General features: G+C 40.1%; 1 protein-coding gene across 1 annotated transcript; it reads left to right on the top strand.

The window, feature by feature from the left end:
- Positions 1 to 5,908: 5,908 nt before the first annotated feature.
- Positions 5,909 to 8,572, top strand: LOC122965504 (neuromedin-B receptor-like). The gene has a single exon (XM_044329625.1). It carries the CDS (start codon positions 6,266 to 6,268, stop codon positions 6,695 to 6,697), a length of 432 nt encoding a protein of 143 aa, XP_044185560.1. The 5' UTR covers positions 5,909 to 6,265; the 3' UTR covers positions 6,698 to 8,572.
- Positions 8,573 to 24,066: the final 15,494 nt, after the last annotated feature.

The raw sequence follows: 24,066 nt of genomic DNA, 5'->3' as shown, positions 1-24,066 counted from the left end.
GTGATGTAGGCACTGGACCCAGCAGAACTAATATCCAGACTTTGGCTGTATTGAGCTGTGTAGAAATATATTACAGTGTGTGTATTACAGCAGGTATGCAGGGTGTACAGTTTGCTCACTGAAAAAAGAACACAAATAGGAAAAATAGATGATTTTTTTGAGGAAAATTATATAATAAAACTTTTTTTTTTTAATTTATATGGCACCAAATCACAACAGAAATGATATCAGGGCACTTTTCACACAGAGCAGGTCTAGACTGTACTATTTAAGTTACAGAGACCCAACATTCCCCCCATGAGCAAGCACCATAAAACTCCCCGTTAACGGGAAGAAACCTCGAGCAGAACCAGGCTCTAGGTGGGTGGCCATCTGCCTTGACTGGTTTGGTTGGGAGATAAAGAGGGAGAGTGGGGGAGAGGGGGAGAGAGAGAGACACAGAGAAGCACAACAACAACAACAATAATAATAGAAATGAAGACAAATGTGAAGTTATAACATGACAACTGTATAAAAACTAAATAGGCTTATAATAATAAATGAAAAATCCTCAAACTGATTGGTATTTTAAAACAATAAATAAATAATCACAGACAGATTAATTTATTTATGAATATATTTAGACTATGTGTCCACATGAGGATGATGAGGGTTTGAACTTCATGTGTGTTGAGAAGCTTTCGTCTCAAAATGTCCTTTAATCAGACACTTTGTATATTTAGCAGCTGTCATATCTAATGTTTGTTACATGGAAGCGCTTTTATGCTTTTATGTTGAAGGTCCGCTGGTATAGCTTCCGGTGTTTCCTGCACTAAGTATGTTTCACTTGACACAACAAATGACAGCCAACTTCTGCTGGCTCGTAGCGGCAGTGCGCACCGGGAGCCGCGGACCAAACTCCGTGCGTAAACGCGCCTTCATCAGACTGCAGCCGTCAGGTAGAAGTGAAGAGAAGTCACAAACACAACATGGCTGACAGATTATGATCAGAGGGCACCTTTTAACTAAATGTTTTGGTGACAAACGTGCAAAACATTAAACCTTACATACTGATCTGGGTCAATTTTGACCCATATTATATATTATAAATATTTCATATTTCTTAAAAACATATGTGTGCAGCTGATAGACATTTTTGTAGAGTTTTTGACTCATATTTATTCAAAAATTCCAAAAAATACACTTGCATTCTTCACATTTAATATAATTCATTTAACATGTCCCACTGTGTTATGTAGCACAGCATTATATAGTGCAACTGTAAATGTTTTCTCTCCATCTCTATAAGCTCTCTGAAAAGATTCATCACACATTTATCTGTGACTGATGAAGTATCCATGAATGATTTATTGTGGATACATTTGAAACAGAGACTAATTATGAAGGGATATTGTGAAGGGTCTGAATATAAACAGTATGTTAGGGTTAAACATTTAAAAACCCAATAAAGACAAAGCATCTTGCAGGGAGCGCATGGCAACACACTGGAAAATTTCAGTTCATTAAGGGACTAAGAGGATACTTTTCATATATGATATTTCTCAGTACTGTTTTTTCTGTTTAATTAAAGTATTAAACTCTGATCCTGAAATGCTCCTGATGTTATTATTTATCCTCTAAATGCTTCAACATAGTCCAACAAACCATGAAGGAGGTGTTTAATAAACTGGAACATGCTGTCAATCCCAAATTAACTAACTATCATGTGTTATAATACAAAGATAATCACTGAGCTTTAACTAAACCACAGTTATTAATATTTTCTGGTGCTGAAAGTCTGATCATAGAGCAGAAAAACAGGCCTGTTGGTTGAATCATGATCATCAGTTAAATACTGACTTCTTATAACTCCCACTTTCTCAGTTATGTATCAGAACACTTCTAAAGTTTATGTGGCTTTTTGAAGCAAAGAACTTCCAAGTTGATCAAATTTCAACTCATGTAGTGCCATCCTTTACACCGCCATCTGTGACTGTCAACAACACAGAAAGACATGAAGTCCATTTGTCCGTTTGTGCTCACTGAAGCAGCAGAATCACAACCTGCAGATCGTAAACTTCACACATAGGGACAAAAGTTTTTACTAAGTAAAACCCAAAAAACTTCATGAATTCCAGCCTGCTGTATGATTAGACTGTGAGCCAGTTTTTGCCTTATCTTTGCCAAACTACCAAACCGTTCAGCTTTATGTTTCTTTTGATTCAGATTTAAGTTGCTAAAAAGCACTTCTGAGAAACAGACTGACCTCAGAGCTGTTAGAGCTGTGACTTAATCCCTAAACCTGCCACCGTTCCCCCTGTTGTTTCTCATAAAGCACATTCATTCTTATTTTTAACCGAATCTGTTGATCAAGGACAGAGCCTCCTGGTGGAAAAGAGTTTTCAGAATATGTCGCGGTAAAAAACCAATTAAAGTTATAGGGATTTAAACGGGGAAAAGATCAACATCATTCAATAAAATTTCTGAGCACAAAACAGATTTTTATTTGTGTGTTTGGTCGGTTTTTATTCACCTGTACGTCCCAGATAGCGAAGGAAATGTAGAGGATTAGAGGAAGTACTCTGATAGTATTTAAAACATGTAGCAAACCCGGACATTTAATGATATGCTGAATTAGTCCACACAAAGTAAACATGCAGCTGTTAGTTGATGATAAGCCCATGAATGTATTTTATCCCACTCTGCTGTGGATTTTCATGCTTCTTCTGGACTCCTAGATGTCTGTTAAATCTCATTCGTCGCCTACCTGCAGATTTTAACCCCAATCACTGACAGGGGTTTTCGTGCAAAAAAAAACTTGAAAAATGCATCTCAGGTTTTTGCAGAATCTATTGGGGAGGTGTATCTGAAGTGAAACGAAGACGTCACATCACAGAGAGACATGAGATCAATGTTCCCTCTAAGCTACTCATTTATCACACTGATAGTGTGTGTTGTTACTGTCGCTTATTGCTCGTTATACTGCAGGTTTTACAAGATTTTTTGGTAAATTATGTTCAGTACAGGAGTTTTTCTTTAAACAGCTTATCTGCAGGTTTTGAAAATTCTGCTTCAAAAAAGGCCTTAGAATAATAGTGTTAAAATGTATTGAATTTAACGGACAAAATCGTGTATATCTATATTCTGGGGCTCTACTGGAATATATTAGCATGATTTACAGTAAAAAACTCCTTATTTATCTTCTACTGGTCCTTTATGCAGCCCCTCAGTTCAGCCTCTGTCTGAAACAAGTTGTTTTAGCTCCTGTCTCTTTAAGGCCCGCCTCCAGATGAGCCCACTCTGTTCTGATTGGTCAGCTTCAGGAAGCTTCCTCCAGCTCTGGAGGCTACATAAACAAACTATAGTAGCAGGATTTCACTTCTTTTTCTCCTTCTGTACTCAAAATATAAACTTCTCAAATAAGTCCGTACATGTTGGAGCTGTATCCGATCTGAAATATGAGAGTAGACAATGTGAACAACACGTGGAAAAACCTTAGCAACAACCTTAGCAACCAAGGCTACGTAACAGACAGCCATCTATGGGCAACGTCAGCTCATCGGCAAAGTAGAAAAAAACATTGCAAACAAAGTGTTGAGAGCAGGTTGAAGCCCTGGATTTTGACTTACAGGGAGGGAAGTTTGGGAACGTTGACCATGTTTAACATCTGACATCAGAACAGGATATAAATAACAGTTAAATACTTCTTCTGCCATAGACAGTTATGAACATCTCACTCCTGAAAAGAAAGCAAATATTTCCCAAAATGTTGAACTGTTCCTAAAGAAATATCATACAGATCAAAAATGGATAACAATCAGTGTGTATTCTCAAAGACATTTTGGTAAAAAAAAACCAAACTTTTCTCTAGTTTAAAATTATTTATTGCCATATTTATTGATATTTTGATGTATGGTTGATAGTTTGATGTTTTATCTTTGCACCTGTGCTCTTTGAGATGCACCTTTTTTTAAATTCTTTGACCTGACGAAGATCCAACTTGGATCAAAACTACATCTATTTAAATTAAAATTGTGGCTTTGGAGTAAGTGTTGCGACGTTATTGGTTTTCCATTCAGAAGCCAAAAACAATCAACAGTAAAACTGAACAGTTATCGAGTAAACTGGAGTCTTTAAATGTAAATAAAAGACAAATTAAGAGAAAACCACTTATAATCCCTCTACTGATGATTGCATCCAAGTTTTCCCGACATCCTGCAGTTCCTCCACTGACCTGTAGAGGCTCACAGTCCTCTGAGTTTCTGGTAATAATATCAGAATATGCTTAATGCCACATAAAGCAAATATAAAAGGAAATATGTGGAACATTTACTTTTGATTAAGAGGAGCAGGTGATTTCCTGACATGCAATTATAATAAAACTTTTAGGGATTGTATGATTGGATTATTTCAAATGGATGTCACAGACAAAAAACCCTGAAACTCTCTCACTCTCTCACACACACACACATGCCATTCAATTATTATAAAAAATTAAAACAGTTTTGATGGCAGCATTTATTCTACAGCAGCCTCCGGTCCCCTCTCTCTCTCTCTCCATCATGGCCAGTATCTCTCTGTCAGCCTCCCAGTTTCTCTCTTTCATTATCTCATTATGTCCACAGCAGCCCATCTGTCTTGATCACATCTCTCTCTCTGTCTCATCTACATTCTCTGTTCCTCTCTCTCCCCAACCTCGTCCATATAGACAAAAGTATGTGGAAACACGAACATTACAGCCGTACAATATGTAATAGATGAACATGTGATTCTGACACCGTGTGCATTAATTTAATAAAAGTCTCCTCTCCTCAGACGCTGGAGCGTGGCTGCACGGTTTTTCTCCCATTCGGCCACCAGGACGTCAGTGAGGTCCAACACTGATGTTGGATGTCATTGCAAAGGTGTTGGTTTATCATGATGAAACAGAAAAAGACGAACACAAACTGTTGCAGAAGTGTGTAATGATTTACGTCTTATAGAGCCTTGTGACTTTATACTCGACAGAACTGGTGACTCCGTTTGGACCTTTGCCTTTTGACTTGATATTCTTCCCAAAAACCCAAAGATGAACCTTTTCATAGTGACCCTTCACAGTCATAATTCGTCTCTATACCAAAGTTCTGAAACATAAAGCTATTTTTCATTCTTAAATATATTATCGGTCATTAAAAATTGGTGATTAATCCTAAATGAGGCTTTCAGAGAGCAGAGAGAGTGTATTCTTCAGGTTTATGGAGAAAAAACATTCACAATCACACTATAATATGGACCTATGTTACCTGAAAGAGGAAAACAAAACAGCCATTATGATTTCAATGGATGTCTTTCTTTTTCTTTCTTTCTTTCTTTTTCTATCTTTCATTCTGTTTGCCCATTTTAAATGTTTTTCTCTTCATCGTCTTTGCTCCCTTTTCTCAATCCTGTTGCACTCTTGCTGCTTGTTTCCTCACTCTATCCATCCATCTATCTATCTATCTATCTATCTATCTATCTATCTATCTATCTATCTATGTGCCCTCTACTTCCTCCCTCTCCTCTCAGTCTCTCTCAGTCTCTCTCTCTCTCTCTCTCTCTCTCTCTCTCTCTCACACACACACACACACACACACACACACACACACACGTTGTCCTAGGACCCTTTTGGCGACATTACATAGACTTACATTCATTTCTTGGAGACTTACCCCAACCCCGACTTACCTAACCTTAACCTAACCTTAACCTAACCTTAACCTTAACCACTGACCCAAAAATTAACGTTTTACCAATTGGGGACATGATTTGTGTCCCCAGTTGGACAAGCCGTCCCCAATTAACTGGTTTGAAGTCAGAAATTTGTCCCCGAAAGTAGCCTATGACAGACTCACACACACACACACACACACACACACACACACACACACACACACACACTCACACACACATACACACATAGAGAGAGAGAGAGACAGAGAGAGGAAGAGAGAGAGAGAGAGAGAGAGAGAGAGAGAGAGAGTCTGTGTTGTCAAAGATGTGTCTCCTCTTTACGCATCAGTCGCCTCTCACCCTTCAGTCAGTCAGATAACAGTCTTCAGTCAGATAGATGATTCTCAGGAAATAAATAAAGTTTTCCTCTTTTGGCAGGTTGTCTCGGAGTGAAAACCTCCGCTCTCTTTGCGCTTTTACGCGCGGAGCATCCCGTTGCGCGCCTGGCAGCGCTGCCTCTCTCCCGCTCTGTCACCGCCGGCCGGAGCGCCTCTGTGGATATTCTCCGCGCTCCGCGCAGGAAAAGCGCATCGTGGCGATGGACGACGAGTTCCTCTCTAACTTACCCCCGGCTCTGGCTGGAGACTCCGACGCTCTGAGCCCCAACTCTACTGAAGAGCCCGGCTGGTGGGCGTCCGGGGACGGTGGGGAGACGGTCCATCTCGCCGTGCGCTGCGTCATGACCTCGGTGTACATCCTGATCATCACCGTGGGTCTGCTAGGAAACATCACCCTGGTGAAGATCTTCATCACCAACAGCGCCATGCGGAGCGTGCCCAACATCTTCATCTCCAGCCTGGCGGCGGGAGACCTGCTGCTGCTGGTCACCTGCGTGCCGGTTGACGCTTTCCGCTACTTCTCCGAGGAGTGGGTGTTCGGCGAGGCGGCGTGCAAACTCATCCCCGTCATCCAGCTCACCTCGGTCGGCGTGTCCGTCTTCACGCTCACCGCGCTCAGCGCGGACAGGTAGGAGGAGGACGATCAGTCTGGAGTCTGTCTTCATTTTCTTATTCATGCATTTAACTCTCAAATGACTTTTTGAGATATATGCTGTAATTTTCCTTTTTATAGTTGTCCGGCAATATTTCCCATTTAAAATGAACGACATCCTAGTGATCTTCCCATAAGTGCTGGCACATAGCTGTCAGTTTTTCATTTTTCTTCTCCATCTTATCTTTCACTTGATGATTCAGTGAATATTCCCTGATGACAAAACCTTATAATATTCCTATAATATTCTCATATAGTGTCTGTTGCGCTCAAAAGGTGACTTGAGACGATGGTATGATCCTGAGCATCATGCTTGTTTTTCAGCGATGGTAAAACTGTAACTAATTACTTTTATTGAACTGCAGTACAAATATGATGTAGTTTACTTGAGTATTTCAGATACTTAATACTCCGCTGCAATTCAGATGGAAATGTTGGTACTTTCTCCTCCACAGGATTTATTATTATAATGAAGATGAAAACATTCAGTATGGTTACCTTATAAAATATATATTATGTTTATATAATAGTTGAAGCAGCTTCACTTTGACCAACTACAACATAAAAATGCTGCTTACACATTTCTGCAATGTTCATGATTATTATAACACTCATTTTCTGCACTTTTACTTTATTAGCCAGAAATACTTTTTCTTGTAGCATAATATTTCTACTGTGTGGGGTAGTTCCTGGGTAGTAAATGTTATTTCCTGATTGCTTATGACTAAAAAGTACAGAAAACAGCTGTTATTCCCTTCAAACTTTGCTTTTGTGATCTGGACAATGATATTTTGAAATTTACCAATTTCCAATGGGAACACGGGTGAATATGCGCATGTTCATTCGCATAAAGTCAGAAAAAACAACATAAGCATGAGGACATTAATATGTATTTATACTGACGTTATACAAAAGTGACCACAAAAGATATAGGCGTGAGTAGTTTTTTGAGATTTACGATTATACTGTAAGTCACTTTCACGAATCAGCCCCCAAATATAGTCTCCCATCATCGTATCTGGTGATTCATATGTTGTTTTTTCTGACTTTATTCTGAGTGAAAATGTGCAAAATTTGCCTGTAAGCAATTAGGAAATAACATTTACCACCCAGGAACAGAAATTTGTTACACGGTATAAGATTTGGTTTCTTCTCTGACCACTGATCTCCAGCAAACTACATGATTCATACCGTGTTTGAAGTCTGGATGTGTAGCGATCTGAATCACATCTCCAGTCATCTTCATCTTCCTTTACAACTAAAATGTTCCCTCTCATGTTTGTGCTGCAAACGAACTTCTACTAAGTACAAAACTTAAGTCCAATTTGTAGATACTCGTACTGAAATATTTCATTTTATGCTGCTTTATACTTCAGAAATATTGTGCATTTTACTCCACAACATTTACCCTTCTACAATGATTTGTCAGTTTTAACATATGATGACATGTTACAGTACATAAAGTAGTTAAAGATGGAGTGCGGGGCTTTTGTCTCCCCCTGCTGGCAGTGAGAGTAAAGGGGGGGAGCTCAGCTGTGATTGCCTGACATGGTCATGAAGCAGCTCTCATGCAGACCCCGAATGACAGCAACACAGATATGTGTAAAAACAGATATGTTTTGACAGTCCACCGGCCCACTGGGATTTGTCCCAGTATGCCCGATAGCCAGTACACCACTGGCTGGTAATCTACTGTTGCAGTTGTAAAACGGTGGATAAATTGTTTTGAGCGTCACGCGACCTCCGCAAAATGACTCCATCAGGATTTGATCCATTCAGTCTCATAACATGTGGATAGTCTAGAAGATGTTAAACATGATCAAAGCTTAAAAAACTTGAGGTGAACGTATGTAAAAATGCTCCCTGCAAGTCAAAATCCAGGGCTTCAACCTGCTCTGAACACTTCATTCTCAACATCTTTTTTTCTACCTTGCTGACACGCTGAGGTCGGCTTGTCACACATGCCCATAAACCGCCGTCTGCTCTGTAGTCTTTGTTGCTGAGGTTGTTCATGTCGTCCGCTCTCATATGTTGGATCTGATTCAGCTCCAACATGTACGGATGCATTTGAGAAGTTTCCATTTGAAGTAAAGAAGGAGAAGAAGAAGTGAGATCCTGCTACTATAGTTTGTTTATGTAGCCTCCGGAGCCTTCGGAAGCTTCCGGAAGCTTCCGGAAGCTGACCAATCAGAACAGAGTGGGCTCATCGAGGGGGGGGGGGGGGGCCTTAAAGAGACAGGAGCCTGTTTCAAACAGAGGCTGAACTGAGGAGCTGCATAAAGGACCAGTATAAGATAAATAAGGAGTTTTTAACTGTAAATCATGCAAAGATATTCCAGTAGAGTCCCAGAATATAAATATAGACCTGGAAATGTCACTCAGTGATCAGATATTTCTTGCCAAAATGCACCCTGGGAGTCGTAGTTAACTTCTGCCCCAAAGTTTTTATGTCCACAGGCTTGTAGCTTCATCTTTTTATCAAAGAACCAGATATTTTCCAAAACACTTGTTCATCTTTTGCGCTGACGATTTAACCGGGAGGGTTTCATGTTGATCCGAACTGTAGAGGAGAGAGAACTGTGAAATATTTAACATCATCTATGGGAAAAATTTACTTTTACTTCCAGAACCAGGGGCAACCGAAATATCTCCTCCTGTTTCATAACTCTATACTTATCTTGAATTAAATGTATTGTATTTCTTTATCGGGGCAGTGTGCAGTTTTTAACATAAATGATGCGCTGAACCACATTTAGCTTCAAGCTCATTCTCATCTGCAGTCCCTTACAATTAAAACATATGACAGCACAATAACAAACAAAAAATACAAAGCCACACACAACAGCACGTCACATACACCCACAATATCAACCAGAAATCAACAATGCAAGCATGTCAAACCAAAAAGCAAGATTATTTGAGAAGACCATGAGATCACATCCAGACTCAGTGCTATTTTTAAGATATTTTTAATCTCCTAATTTGAATAGTATCCCTCCTCCCTCCATCCCTCCTCGTCGTGGACATCCAGTACTCACAGCAGGACTCTCAGCTCTGACTGTGGTCATGAAGATGAATTGAACTGCAGCTCATTACTCCTTCTTGACTGCCTGTAACTGGCTCACCGTGGAGCAGCTGAGTGGCTCTACCATAAAGTCTAACGCACATTTTCTCACGGTGAGAATATATCAGAGGGACGTCCAATTAGGATGAGGGATTCAGTCGTCCGGCAGGCGTGATTATTCTGGACGTTCTGTGCAGTCATATGTAAATTCAAACTAAAGGTAAAGACACTTTATTTGGAATATGTCTTAAACATGGAGCTGGGTTTTACGTGTGATTTACTCGGAGCTGCAGACAGAGAGTCCCTGGAGTCTTGTACTATGCAGCGTAATTACGGCAGATGAAGCTGATTTGTGGCGGAGCATTGATTAGTATTGGATAATGACCATTCCTGTCTGAATGAAGGGGAGGAGAGTATGATAATGCATGCAGAGTAAAAACAGCCGAGAGCAGTGATGCAAGAGAAAGCTTTGCAGGATGAAGAACACAACAGAATAGAGTGTAAATCAATAAAATATGATTGATATAAGACACACTTTCATACTCTCGTCCCTTTACACTTTGAAAGATGACAGAAGTGTTTATTGGTGTATATATATCTTTATGAAGATCAATTTGAGTTTTAGATCAAATAATGTCCTCACATGTATAGAAATATAATTCTCGGTGCCCTCGCAGCAGCCCACTCATGTCCCTGAACATATTAAATATTTACCATCTCTGACATATTTAAGGGTCTCTGTCTAGCTCCGAGACCATTCAGGGTTTAACACTTAATGCAGAGAAGATGTGTGTGTGTGTGTGTAAAGAGAGAGAGTGTTTGCTTATGGGAAAGAAAGAGGAGGAAGGAGAGAGAGAGACGGAGCAGCCGGGATACGAGAGATGAACTGATTACGGTGAGGAAAATATATAATGACAGAATGATGAGATAGAAAATTGAACAATTGAATCTGATAGAGACAGAGAGAGAACGCATGTGATTAGTTACCCCCCTCCCCTTCCTCCCCCCCCCCCCTCTCAGGATAGTTAGTATTATGACTAGTTGGAGCCTACAGGTGGATGCTGGGTGCAGGTGGGACTTATTGCAAGTACATGATTAAAAGCGTGAGTTGGAGATAAGTGGCAGTGAGAAGAGTTTGTCATGTGAGCGGAGGACTGGAGTTGACTGTCTAAACTACCTTTTGAACTACGCTTTCCTTCAGTTTATAATTCGGTTTAATTTAGATTTACTGCTACTGGCAACTGTGAAGTTTCTTTGGACAAATCTTTGATTAATAACCAGATTTCAGGAGTTCTGTGTTCCTGTTAAAGGCAAATATCAGCCACTATGAGTTACTTTTAAAAAGTTATCGTTAAAACGGCTATAATCTCTGTTTTTTTATAATAATAATGTATAAAATGACGTCTTTACGGAGCTTTATAGCGAGTTTCAGCTCATTGTTTATCTGTCCGGCTGCAACTTTACTCTTTTGGTTCACTCTCACTGCTCTCATAGTGTCATTTTCAGCCGCAGCAGGCAGCTGTTATCAGAGAAAAAGCTCTAAAAAACCCATTGTGCACTATCTGCTCAGCACCACAGACACAGGACACAGTTAGCTGTAGACTAGCTGGTGAACATAGTGGAGCGTTTAGCAGCTAAAGAGCCAGATATTTCCCTCAGGAGTTGGTAGAGAGTAAAAACAGCTAAAAGAGAGTGAATATTGGACTTAAATGAATGATAATGTTGCTCCGTAACTGCTGGATGTGGAAATAAGCAACTGTTTGCCAACAAGTTCAACATATCAACTTAAAAGATGATGATACGTCAACACTTGTAGCTTTTCTATAACTAAAGTTGACTTTACAGTTAATATGTTGAAGCTGTGATGCAGGTGTTCATCATCCACGTGTAGAATAACCGCCCCTAATATTGTAAATACTTCAGCATCGTCTTTCACCTTCTATACTCAGGCTTTTTACTCTTGTTCATCTCCGTCCTCTCTCTCTCTCTCACTCTCACTCTTTTATTGATAGTCTCTCGGCCCTGAGCTCCACCGCAGTCTCTTCATCCGTTATCGGCAGTCAGCTGGAGTGAAAAATGCAGCCAGAGAGAGTTTCTGTTGAATTTCTCTTTGCGGTGCAGTCAAAGCTGCAGCTGTTAAGTATGCTTCACATGTACACCACACGTAGCACTTCATCCCGACGCGTAGCATCAGATGACTTCCTGTTCAGACGTTAACAGACGCAGCGCTGCTCACCACGCATCCGCCTGACCCTCAGCGACTCTTCACGCGCTCCGCTCTCCTGAGCAGCAGCTCAGGTGTTTCAAATGGAATCTTTTCATTCAGCAGAAGTGGGACATGTTTTTGAGTTTTTTTTTATACGTTTCTAACACTTTTTATTAACTTCTAAGTAACATATAAGCCGGCGAACACACATGATAGATGCTCAAAATGTTGCAAAAAAGGAAGAGTTCATGTTGTTATAATATTTTCAGGAGGTGACACATGAATTAGGCTTAATGAGCGTGTCATGACTCAAGTCCTGATCCGCTACACAACCTCATTAACAACTATTTAAGATGTCATATCAGACTGTGGGAACATGAGGTGGACACTTTTCACTATTTTCTGACATTTTATAGACCAAATGCTCACAGTTTTTTTTTTTTTTTTTTACAATGATTTACCTGCATGGTTCAATACTGAGTGCGCATCTTCAAAACTCCACACACAGTCGACACAACAGCAACAAATTATGGAGCAAACTGTGACACATTTGCATTGTTTACACATGAAAAGCGTTCAGTGACTACAGCCTTCAGATTTCCTGAATCCTTTTCTTACTCAGACGCAAACAACCAACAAAACTCTGCGGATCTGCAGCACATTTTTACAAATGTTTACATCCTCACTTCAAAAAATCTTCAGTATATGTTCACTAACACACTAACATGCATTCATATGGACAGCAATCTGCCAAATACGTCTATATTCAACCAAAAAAACAATCACAGGTGATTCCCATTTTAGTTGAAGACCCATCCAGATGTTTCCAGTCTGGGGGCATTTTTGGGAAGTGGGAACATTGCTGGGAGGTAAGGCCAGTTTCGGAAAGTAAGGAAATTTTAAGAAATAGAGAAAGCTTTTGGAAAGTGCACAGTTTTTTAGAAAGTGAGGACATTTTAGAAAGCTGGGACAGTTTGGAAAGAGAGGGCATTTATGGAAATTGAGGAAATTTTTGAAAAGAGAGGACATTTATATAAAGTTAGGACATTTTTGTAGGTATTAAGCAGGGATCTATTTGGTAAGTGAGGATATTTTTTAGAAAGGAGGGACAGTTTTGGACAGAGAAGACTTCTTTGTGTGGCTGTTTATGGCTGAAGACTTGGTTTTAGGGTCGAGGTCATGATCAGGATGAAGTTAAGGCTTTCAACCCTACAGCAATATTCTACTTCATACTATATATCACAGTATTATAAAGTTCTGTATTCTGTATTTACTTTGTGACAGATTGTCATAAATAAAGCCCACTGAAAGCTTCCCTGCTGCATTTCTGCCTCGTTCCTGTAGCTCCACTGTAGCATACAAGATACACATTTCTTACACTGTCAACCATTAAAAAACAACATATACACAATAAAAAAAAGTGATTTTGTGTGGACTTAGTATTGAACTGTGCATGTAACCAATCATAACAGCCGACTTTGAATCACATGCTTGTTGAACTTTTCATCTCTGGAAGAACAAGATCTTAGTTTGTTATATGAATTTGACTTTGTAAACTTTATTATCAGCTATTTCAAAAACCCAAATTTTCCTCTCATGCCCACCCGCGGTGTCGTTGGTACACATTATGGGATGTTACGGTGGGTTATCTGGTTTGCAAATGGCGCGGCCAAATCGAATTCAGGCACAGAAGCTGATTAATCCGCACGCCGCCCTGCAGGGAGATCTGGCTGTCAGCTCCGTTTCTCGTCCCCGAAAACACAACGAGATTGTGGCGTTTTTCATTTTCTCTCCTCCTGTTTGTGTTCTTTTCTCACAGTTACCAGACAGAACTGACTTTGGATTTAAAGCAAGGAAAGGAAAAGTCTGAACCACAACTCCCCTGCTTTATTTTAAGAGGTGAGACAGAGGGTGTCTCGGGCTAAATATTTCATAGAGAATTAGGCTGCTAATTGCTAATTAAGGGAGCGTTTCATGCGTCATCAGAGTGTTTCATTGGTTAGGAAGGATTAGTCACTGCTGATTTTGAGCGCTGGTCAGGAGTAATGACATGACGAGCAGACAGGAAATAACATCTTTCACGGTGCCGACAGTAGAAGGAGATCTCACACGCCGAGACCCAGGAGGGAACACACACACACACACACACACACACACTCGGCTCCCCTGCTCGGAGGTGAATTATAAACCTCTGTGCATCTTAAGTGTTTGTTGAGTGTCAGCCGGTGAGTTGTTGGCGCCTGCGGAGCCTGAGTCAGCCTCGCAGGCCACACCTCCACATCGCTGAGAGCATAAATTAAAAAAAAAAAAAGTTGTCCTGCTGTAAAACGCTCCTGGGACACCGGCGGCTCGACTCCACCTGACAGAAGCAGCAGTCTGTTCTCTCTGTAGTGAAGCTACAGTGAGTCCAAAATCAAATCTTCTTTATAGTCCTCCTGCAAAGCTGTTTCAGGATTTGCTGTTCAATGTACTGACAATCCAGACCGTCCTCCCATGAAAAAACAAAAAAAATCAGATGTTTCAGTAAATCCCCCAAAACATCTGCTTACATACGAGTAACAGCGCCCTCTAGCAGCCGTAGTAATTATGACGGGAACAAAGGATTCATTTATCTTGTTTTCTCGGGAAAACAAAAGGCCGATCTCTCAAGCTAACGTAATTTATCACAAGATCTCGTTTGTTCGTTCCTGTCTTTTCCTCTCCACGTCTCCCTCAGCTCAACTATTTAGATCAAGCACAAGAAACCTTCAGGTGGCTTTTAAGGACATGGATATCTCCACTCTGCTTTCCTTTCTCTCATAATAAAGTGTCTAATAAAGTGAAGGTATTGTTCTGTACTTCCTCTACATGCATCATCCCATCATATCATGAGCAGGAGTTAATCAACCCGCCGTTTGGATGCGAAACAGACGTCGTTAATAAAGGTGCTGATGATAATAATGGCTTCAGCCTAAATCACTTGCTACAGCTGTCAGGATGCCATCTACGCATGTTGGCATGGCGCTCCTCATCTCTGGTAAACATTATAAGTAACGAGAGGAAACGACCTTTTATTTTCTCGTGTCAATGGGTTGATTATCTCGTTATCTCCAGCTAACGAAGCTTGTTTTCTGGAGATGATGAAATAATTCGCTCGTGATCTTGAGATAACGGCATTAAAAGACAAATGACTGCGAGCGCGGCTGTTCTCGGCTTCCGTAAGTTATGTCCACTTGTTTTCATTAGAAACAAGTAGTGAACACAACACTGACATATCACCTTTTAAGTTGATATGTTGAACTTGTTGGCAAACAGTTGCTTATTTCTACATCCAGCAGTTATGGAGCAACATTATCAATCATTTGGAGTCGTGTTTCTGTCCAATATTCACTCTCTTTTAGCTCTGTTTTTACTCTCTACCAACTCCTGAGGGAAATATCTGGCTCTTTAGCTGCTAAATGCTCCACTATGTTCACCAGCTAGTCTACAGCTAACTGTGTTTGTTTGCCGTTTGCTGCTGAGCAGGTTGTGTATGGTGGCTTTTTAGAGCTTTTTCTCTGAAAACAGCTGCCTGCTGCGGCTGAAAACGACGCTATGAGAGCGCTGAGTGAACCAAAACAGTAAAGTAGCAGCCGGACAGCTAAACAATGAGCTCTGTAAAGCCGAGCTGCAGAGTCGCTGATAATTCTCTGTAGGTTCATCCACTATGAGCCACACACAACACATTATACACTGACAGCTCATACACTTTAAACATATTGATCCTAGCAGCTTTAACTGTCTACTGTGTGACTTGTGTTGAAGAAGCACCTGCGCATGTACATACTGATTATAAGTCAGAATACATGCAGGGTATTTGCACGTTAACACAGTGAGTTATGGTTATTCATGTCTCTGTAAACATGATTTGTACACAGCATCCGGAGCAAATGAGCTGCAGCGTCACAAAATGCTGCAGCCAGCAGTTTAACATCAATGACATGACAACCAGCATCAGAAACTGTCTCCCTACAGACTCCTCTCCAAGCTGCCAAGCTCACCTAATGATGATTGGCTCCTGAGGGTTAAGTAAGAGCAGTGCTGTTTTATATGCTGACAAATGTATTGCAGACTACAACTGAAAGTGTCAGTTTTTCTTTCACTGGTAAAATCAATGGGCAAGTTTAGCTATTCATAAATCATTTTGCATGTGAGTAGTGCTATAAGTCATGTAGGAGACTTTTTATGGAACAAAAACTAAATTGAAATGTAGCTATTTATGTATTTATGTCTACATATATGAAAGGATAGAGGAGATTACAACTGAATTATGTTAATGTGACATTATGAGCCTCAGTGATGTCTAAACATGTACTGATCGTGCAAAACCAAACATTTTCACTGATTTGATCACTCCGATTGATTTGCTGATTATAATTGTTCTGTATCAGCCAGCAGGGATCAATACGTTTCGTGACATCAGAGTTTCATCCTGCCTTTGCTTCTCCAAAACTTCTGGTTTCCACACACATCAATGCATGAATGTAGCTGTAAAAAACTTTTACTGGAGAAAAAAGTCAGAAATTTGATGATTATGATCCAAGATCTCGAGCTATAAGGAGCATCTTTTGTCTCTGATTTCAAAGTGGAGTACTGATGCTGATCCTGAACAGATCACACAGAAAAAAACATCTTTGCAAAGAGGAAGTTCTGCTGATTTTTACACTGTGTGTATGATGAATATGCATTCTGCTTTTAAAGAGTCATGGTTTTGACATTAAGGGGAACAAAGTTTGACACAAATTGCATCCCTGGGGCAAAAACCCGTCTCTTCATATTCGTCCAACAGATCATTCAGAAGGCCTTTCTCAATGCAGAGTATGCCAAGTTCAGACTTGCATACTTGGGAGTTCGAACTTGGCAGCTTCAAAACTTGGGAGTCCAAACTCTGGAGGACGGGACGACGCAGTACGATCATTTGTGGAACGACAGTGTTCTTGACAACAGAAAACTCAAGCCTCAACACTCCAGACTGTACTGTGACAAAATCATCTCAACTCAGAGGTCCACTAACAGAAGAAAAAATAACCTAATTGACAGTGAGATGCAGTCTGTTATTTTATTCAGGCTGAAATGTAGCTATAAAATAAATATGTATATGAAAAAAGACAAGGTCAAAACCTGGTACATTTTTAAGATGTTTGTTTTTATGTAAGTTTAAGTTTATTTATTTGTTCAGCACTTTTCATACAGTAGTTGTAACTCAAGGTGTTGTACACATAAGAAAAACATTAAAAAATACATTGCACCACATTTTGGGTGGAGACTATATGGAGCTTTTGTAAGAAGGGTTGAGTTAAGATTTAGGCAGTTTTAATGCAGTAACTATCAAGTTAGGATTAGATTAGCAGCCACACATTTCTCCGTTCTCTATTTCTCTCTTTAGCATCGTCAGGTTATGCTAACCCATTGTTGCTAACTTCAGAGCTAACCCCCTTCACTTTTCCAGCAGTTGGGGAAACAACAGACGTGACTTTTCTTGGTCTTGACAAGCTGCAGCATTTATTAACTGACACACTGTAGTCTGTACTCTACATTTACCGCCAGACCGACAACTTACTGCTAACCTTTTCCTCTGCTCTGCTCGCATTCACCTTCACTTTTCTGACATTCACTCTCTCGCTCACTCGCTTACGCACTGCCCTATTCTTTAAAAGGAGTTGCGCTACCTGCAGTTTCCCAGGCAACGACATAGACGCTGACTCATGTTTTGAAACAGAACTGCTCAGCGGCTCCCAAACACTATTGATTTCCAAATTAATGGATGTTTGGCATTATTTTTGGCATTTAAAAAAAATGTTTTTGGCCTGGCGGGGGTTCTTGTTGGCCTTGGCCATTTATAGATTTGTATTGAAATGTGGTGATATCTGAACATACTGTATAAGGAGCCCAAAGTCCACAGAGGCAGCACTGAAGCTTCCCTTTAATTAAAAACAAACTAATGTGGCAGCAACAAATATTATATTTAATCTCTGAGACCAACATTCATCTTCCAAAAGGAATTATCATGTATATCATATATCAAAACTACAGAGACAACAGAGCCAGCAGTTAATTACCAAAAGCTGCTGAGATTAGATTTTTCTCCCCGGGATGACAACAGACTTTGTGTGATTCTTGGCTTTCCCAAGTCCACACAAATCAGCTCCTGTAGTATAAATCCAAGAACACTTCCGGTCATTTGGACTGTACTTGGCCAGATGCAGACTTTGAAATGGAACAATAGTTGGGTTGTGACTGATGACGATTCACAAGAACACAAGTGCAGACAAGAACGCAGATTGAGAAAGATCTGCTGTCTCAATTCATCTTCAGCCTCCATCTCCCTCTTCTGGCGTCCCACAAGGTTCTGTACTGGGTCCAATTCTCTTCTTCATCTATATGTTCCTGTTAGGTCACATTATTGAAAAACACAACCTTCCTTATCACTCTTTTACCTCCCCCTAAAGTCTAATATCTGTAATGACCTTTGGACAGAACTAGGCTAGCTGTTTGCTCTTGTTTTTAGTCTTTGTGCTAAGCTAGGCTAAGCTAAGCTAACCAGCTACTGGTGATAGCTTCATATTTACTGTATACACATGAGTGGTAACAATCTTCTTGTCTAACTCTTGGCAAGAAAGCAAACAAGTGCATTTTCCAAAATGTCAAACTTTTCCTTTAAATAAGTTTGGAAACTATTACACTACATGATCACAACCTGAAACAAAACAGACTGCTTTTTCTCTCCTGTGTGTCTGAAACATCTGATCAGGGTTTCAGGACAGAGTGAGGTTGGGTTGAGCTCTGGACAAAATCTCAGCTCCATTATTCTCTAATGGAAGTATTTGTTATTCATTTATCCTGATCATGCTGGTTGTGTGAATGTACATGACAGGGTTTACAAAATCTGTTTGCACAAGACACGAGTCAACAAAACAAAACAAAAAAAGACAGAGACGCTTCTGCTCTGACTCAAGGTCAGACAGCAGAGACGTCAGGGGACAAACACACACAAACGTACAGTTGTGTAGCTCCTAGTGACTCAGGGTGCGGTGTGTGTGTGTGTTCTGCTGTTAACATGAAAGTCAGTATATTATGTGGAGCAGCTGAAATCTTCAGAACGTTAATAAATCTGAGGCTTGATCTCAAAGAAAATGAAACAAAACACAACCATTTAAACACCAGCTGGACGTCTGTTTGTCTGTCTGTGTTTTGGTTTTTAACATCTGGGGAGCATGTTGGAAATAAGTGAAATCACTTTAACGTGTTTTGCGTATGTATAAATAAATAAATCAAATGATCACAGAGATTCAGCTAAGAGCAGTGAAGATGTCAAAAAGAGATTTCAACTGCGATAAAATTCCCACCAATCAACTTTTTCAAACATGGAATTGAACACTAAATCATTTTTTTATTTGCTACACTGATGTTTATCTTGTAAGATGCTGTTTGCCTCGATTATTTTAGTTGTCAGAATCAACTGGCTGCTGCTATTTTATCAGCTAAAACGTGTTGTCTGACGCTGCGATCAAATGGATCCGGAAGGTTCCAGCTCGGCTTCTTACTGGTTTTAACAGACAACATCACATCACCCCGATTCTGGCTTCTCTCCATTGGCTCCCTGTTTGTTTTAGAATTGATTTTAAGATTTTACTGATCACTTTTAAAGCACGTCTGGGTCTGAAGCTCCAAGCTACATAACAGATATGCTGACCCCCGTACGAGCCAGGTGGGGCCCTTCTGGCTGTTCCAAAGTTGAGGCTTAAATCTAAAGGTTTTCCATCAAGGCCCCTCGGCTTTGGAACAACCTGCCTGAGGAGATAAGGCTCGCAGAATGAGTAACTTCTTCTAAATCACTTCTTGAAACCCATTTTTACAGACTTACTTTTATGTAATGTTGTCTTAGGGATCATCTTTCTTTTAAACTTTTTATCATCTCTTTATTGTCTTTCTTTGCCTTTGGCCGCCATCTTTTTAAGGTCAGATCTGTTATTGTTTTCTGTTTCATGTCTTTGCTTTGCATTGCACTGCTTTTGCTTTGTCTGTCAAAGCACTTTGTAAAGTTTGTTTTTAAAAGGTGTTATATAAATAAAGTTATTATTATTATTATTAAAAAGTTTCCATACATTTTAATGTTCAATGTCCATTAAAGCAGTAAACACAAGGCCATTAAAACCTGATAATATCAACAGTAAAGTCTGCTTTACTAGTTATTTTTTCCACTCAGTAAGATCACAGCGTTTAATGGTGTTTCCAGATTCAGCTGGTTTAGCATCACTGTAGCATGTGTGCTACTGTTCACTCACAATAAATGCCAGTAACTTGGATTAATGTGGACATCTTAACTTAATTGTAAGATTTCATAAATAAGTTATGAAGACTGAATTTTTTTAATTTGAATTTAATTTGACTGACTTAATCTGACTCATATCAGAGTTCAGTCGTCACTTCCCAGAATCCCTGGCAGGATATGAGCCGCAGCACACAGAGACCCCGCTGCTAAAACATTTGTCCAATTAAGACCGAAGCTCTGAAGAAACAAATAAAAACTGAGAATCGCAAACCAAAAACATAAAATGCAAATCAAAAGGCAGCTAATAAAGTCACACTGAAGCTGAGGTCTCTTTGAAAACACTTTTGGGTTGCAGTTATTCTCTCCCACTTTTCACATTGTGTTTTTATTAACAGACAGAATTAATCCCATAGACATCGTTTGTCAGTGCTTTTGAAAACAGTTACAAATTACAAAAATAAAACAGTTTTCTGCTCTTGCACAGCTATGGTTGAGGTTTGTTTAGTCTTGGGCATGAAAACAGCTCGGTTAGGCACAAGGGTAAGATTGTTGTTTGGGGGAAATAACTCCTTAATTAAGGAAAACACTGTGGTCATGCATTAAAAGAATCCAATTTCGACTGCTTATTTTGACATCACACAATTTCCTCCTTTCAGCGTAAACGTATGTCATTATTAGGAATTTGTTGAAATAACTGAATAATAGTTTTAATTTCTTAGCTCTGCTGTGTGAAATGAGTGGAAGCCGCAGAGCTCGGAAGCACCGCTGGGTCTCCTGTTCCCGCTCTGTGAGACAATGTGTTTACCGCGTCGTCGTCCCTCTAAAATGCTGTGATATCAGAGCTTCTTAACGGGAAACTCATTTCCTGATCGCACAGCTCTGGGCGGCGATCCGGCTGTGTGTCTGACCCTGATAGCCCCTAATGAGCCCCTAACGATACTGAAGGCCTCTAACGAGCCCATAACGCCTCCTAACTTGCCTGAAGGTCCTTGACGAGCATAACTAATGGATAATTAGCATAATGATAAGAGAGGCTACTGGAGCCCCGATCGCTTCCCATCATGATGATGCACACAGATACCCTGTTTAGCTGAATATGTACACTATCACAGGAGCCGATGGCTGCTGGGTGGTCAGTCGTCCTGTAATGAGGTTGTGAAACAGTGACAGTATGCCAGAGAATTCACTGTAGAGATGAAAAAAACATGACAAAATGTGTCAGGGCTGCTGTCCTACACTGAGATTGGCTGTGTTTTGTCCCTGGTAGCTGTCCAGTCCAAACTGGGACCCTGAGATTGCCAGTTTGGAAATGGACAGACAGCAAGATCTGTTCCAAATCCGGCAAAATTGAGAAACTGGGGGATTAAACCAGCCTGTTGCTAATAAAAAAGATTTAAAAAACATTCAAAAAGAAAATTCTTCAATCATATTCATTACAACTCTCTTTATTCCCATAAAAGTAAGTGACTGTATGACTCCAGAACGACACATAGGAGAGTCAGTAATCAGCAAGACAACATCATTTGTCTGTACTCTCCAAAACAATTACGCATCACTGTTAAAAAGTTATGTTGTAACAACACTGTGGTTAAGCTCTGGTTTGTTTTAGGCACAAAAACCACTTGGTTAGGTTTGGGGAAAGATCATGGTTTGGGTTCAGATGGTCACTTTGTTAAGGTTAGAGAAACGTGGTGTGGGTTTAAGTTACTACGTCCTTAAAGTTAGGCCATCTCTGTCGCTATGGCTACAATAGTTACCACTGAGTTAAGGTTAGGGGAAGATCGTAGTTATGATTTTTAAAAATTGCCCTGACTCGCAGTTGGCAACAGGAAACAAACAGCGGTCTCCTGTGGTGAAGTCAACCATTGGGTAAAAGGATAGGTTTGCAGTTTTTCAAGTGTCTTAAAACAACAGTCAGGTGTCCATATCAACAGTGAAAGAGGTTTTTCCTCACTGTAATCATTCCTCCTGTTCATACTGGCTGTTAAAAGATCCCCTTCAAATGTGCTTTCAATGTAAGTGATGGGGGCCAAAATCCACACAGTGTGTCTACACAGTCATTTAGTGAAAAAATGCATTTAAAAGTTGATGTGAAGCTTATATGAGGCTTCAGCAGTCTTCAAGTGGATATCTGCCACATTTACAGTCCTTTTAGCATCAAATTCCCTCTTTGTGTTCTTTGTGTTTCAGACAGTGTTTGGCACTAAAAAGACTGTAACATTGTAAGATATTTACTTGTTTTGACTCATTTGGATGCTTCATATTAGCTTCAGATAAACTTTTAAATACATTTTTGTACAGAAGGAGGACTGTGGATTTTGTCCTCCATCACTTACACTGTAAGTGCATTATGAAGGGATCTTCTAATGGTCAGTATGAACAGGAGGAATAATTACAGCAAGAAAAACATGTTTTCAGTGGGCTCCTGACTGTTGATTTAAGACAGACTTGAAAAATTGATGTTTTTTAATGCCTCCATCCGCCTCTCCTCCTCTGAATGAGGAAATTTACATCATCGATGTAAATCATGTCCACTGCTGCGGGTAATAATGACTACAGCTGCTGGATGGCATCTGCCACTCAAATGTAACTATATGTTGTTTTTGACTGACATTATGAGTTATTGTGTTGTTTTTCTTCGGAGGACAATCTCAAAGGAATACATGCAGCGGCTTGTAATCTAGTAAAGTATTTTATATTCCATACATTCTTCTTACTTGTTAAAAGAGAGATTGTGGTGTGTTATGCTAGTAGCGGCTAATATAGCCTGGAGCTGTTAGCCTCCAGCAGAGATGAGGAGCAAGTTCCAGAGATCTTGTAACCTAATTTCTTTCTAACTTCCACACCCCCAGATTTATTTATTTTTTAAACTTATTGTCTTCAGCCCCAACTGATGCTGACTCAAGTGACATCACTTGTTAATTCTGATAATTCGGAGGCCACGACTCGTCCTTAGATCACCAGCAGTGCAATCAACCGGTGTAGAAATCAAGGGTCTGAGGCCACATCATCCTCAAAACTGAGAGAATCGGCAGGAAAAGGAATCAAAGCTGAGACGGAAAGAGAGAAAAAAGGATTCCTTTCCAGCTTTGTTCGCAGAATCGATTTTTTCTTTCAGCTTTCTGCCATTAAAGCATCGACAGTGGGAGACGAGCAGATAGAGAGAGAGAGAGAGAGAGAGAGAGAGAGAGAAAGAGAGAGAGAGAAAAGAAACAAATCTGCTGCTCTGCCTTTTGGAGTGATGATGAAGTCTGGAAATCACTTGATGAAGGTATGTGATAGCAGAAAATGGCTTATTCAGAAAGAGGAGGAGAGGATTTGAGGGGGTGAGAATCCAAAGAAGAAGAAAAAAAAAAGATGTAAAAGAAAGTTGAGAGTGAGGAGGGGAAGAGATTAAACAAGAAGAAGAGACTGAACTAGAGCGAGAAGAAGCAATTGGATGCATCTTTTTCTTCTTCTGTTTCTATTTCTGTTACATCAAAACAAAACCTGCTAGACTAAAGTGAGAAAAGCCGGAGACTTCATGGTGAAGCCGCTCCGCTGAGACACACTGTCATTGTTCAGGCTGCGCGTCCACAGGTTGATCCGTGACTCACCAGCCGTGGCGTTACATCAGCAGGGCTGCGGATTCAAGAAAATGACTTTCTCCACATGCTGAGACACAGGCATTCTGAGCTGCAATTATAGCTCAGAGACAAAAAAAAACCTTTCTTTTAAAAAAAAAAAGAAAAAGACAACTTTTTAATATTTGCACCAGAATGGTAGCTATGGTAACAGATGTTGGTTTTA

This window comes from Thunnus albacares, chromosome 16, assembly GCF_914725855.1.
Source record: "Thunnus albacares chromosome 16, fThuAlb1.1, whole genome shotgun sequence".
Lineage (NCBI taxonomy): Eukaryota > Metazoa > Chordata > Actinopteri > Scombriformes > Scombridae > Thunnus > Thunnus albacares.
The sequence above is the reverse complement of the archived record's forward strand: the minus strand, read 5'-3'. Positions and strand labels throughout refer to the sequence as shown.

Bases quoted from the DNA above. Each gene is read 5' to 3' on its own strand.
- LOC122965504 (XM_044329625.1), top strand. From the start codon at position 6,266: ATGGACGACGAGTTCCTCTCTAACTTACCCCCGGCTCTGGCTGGAGAC.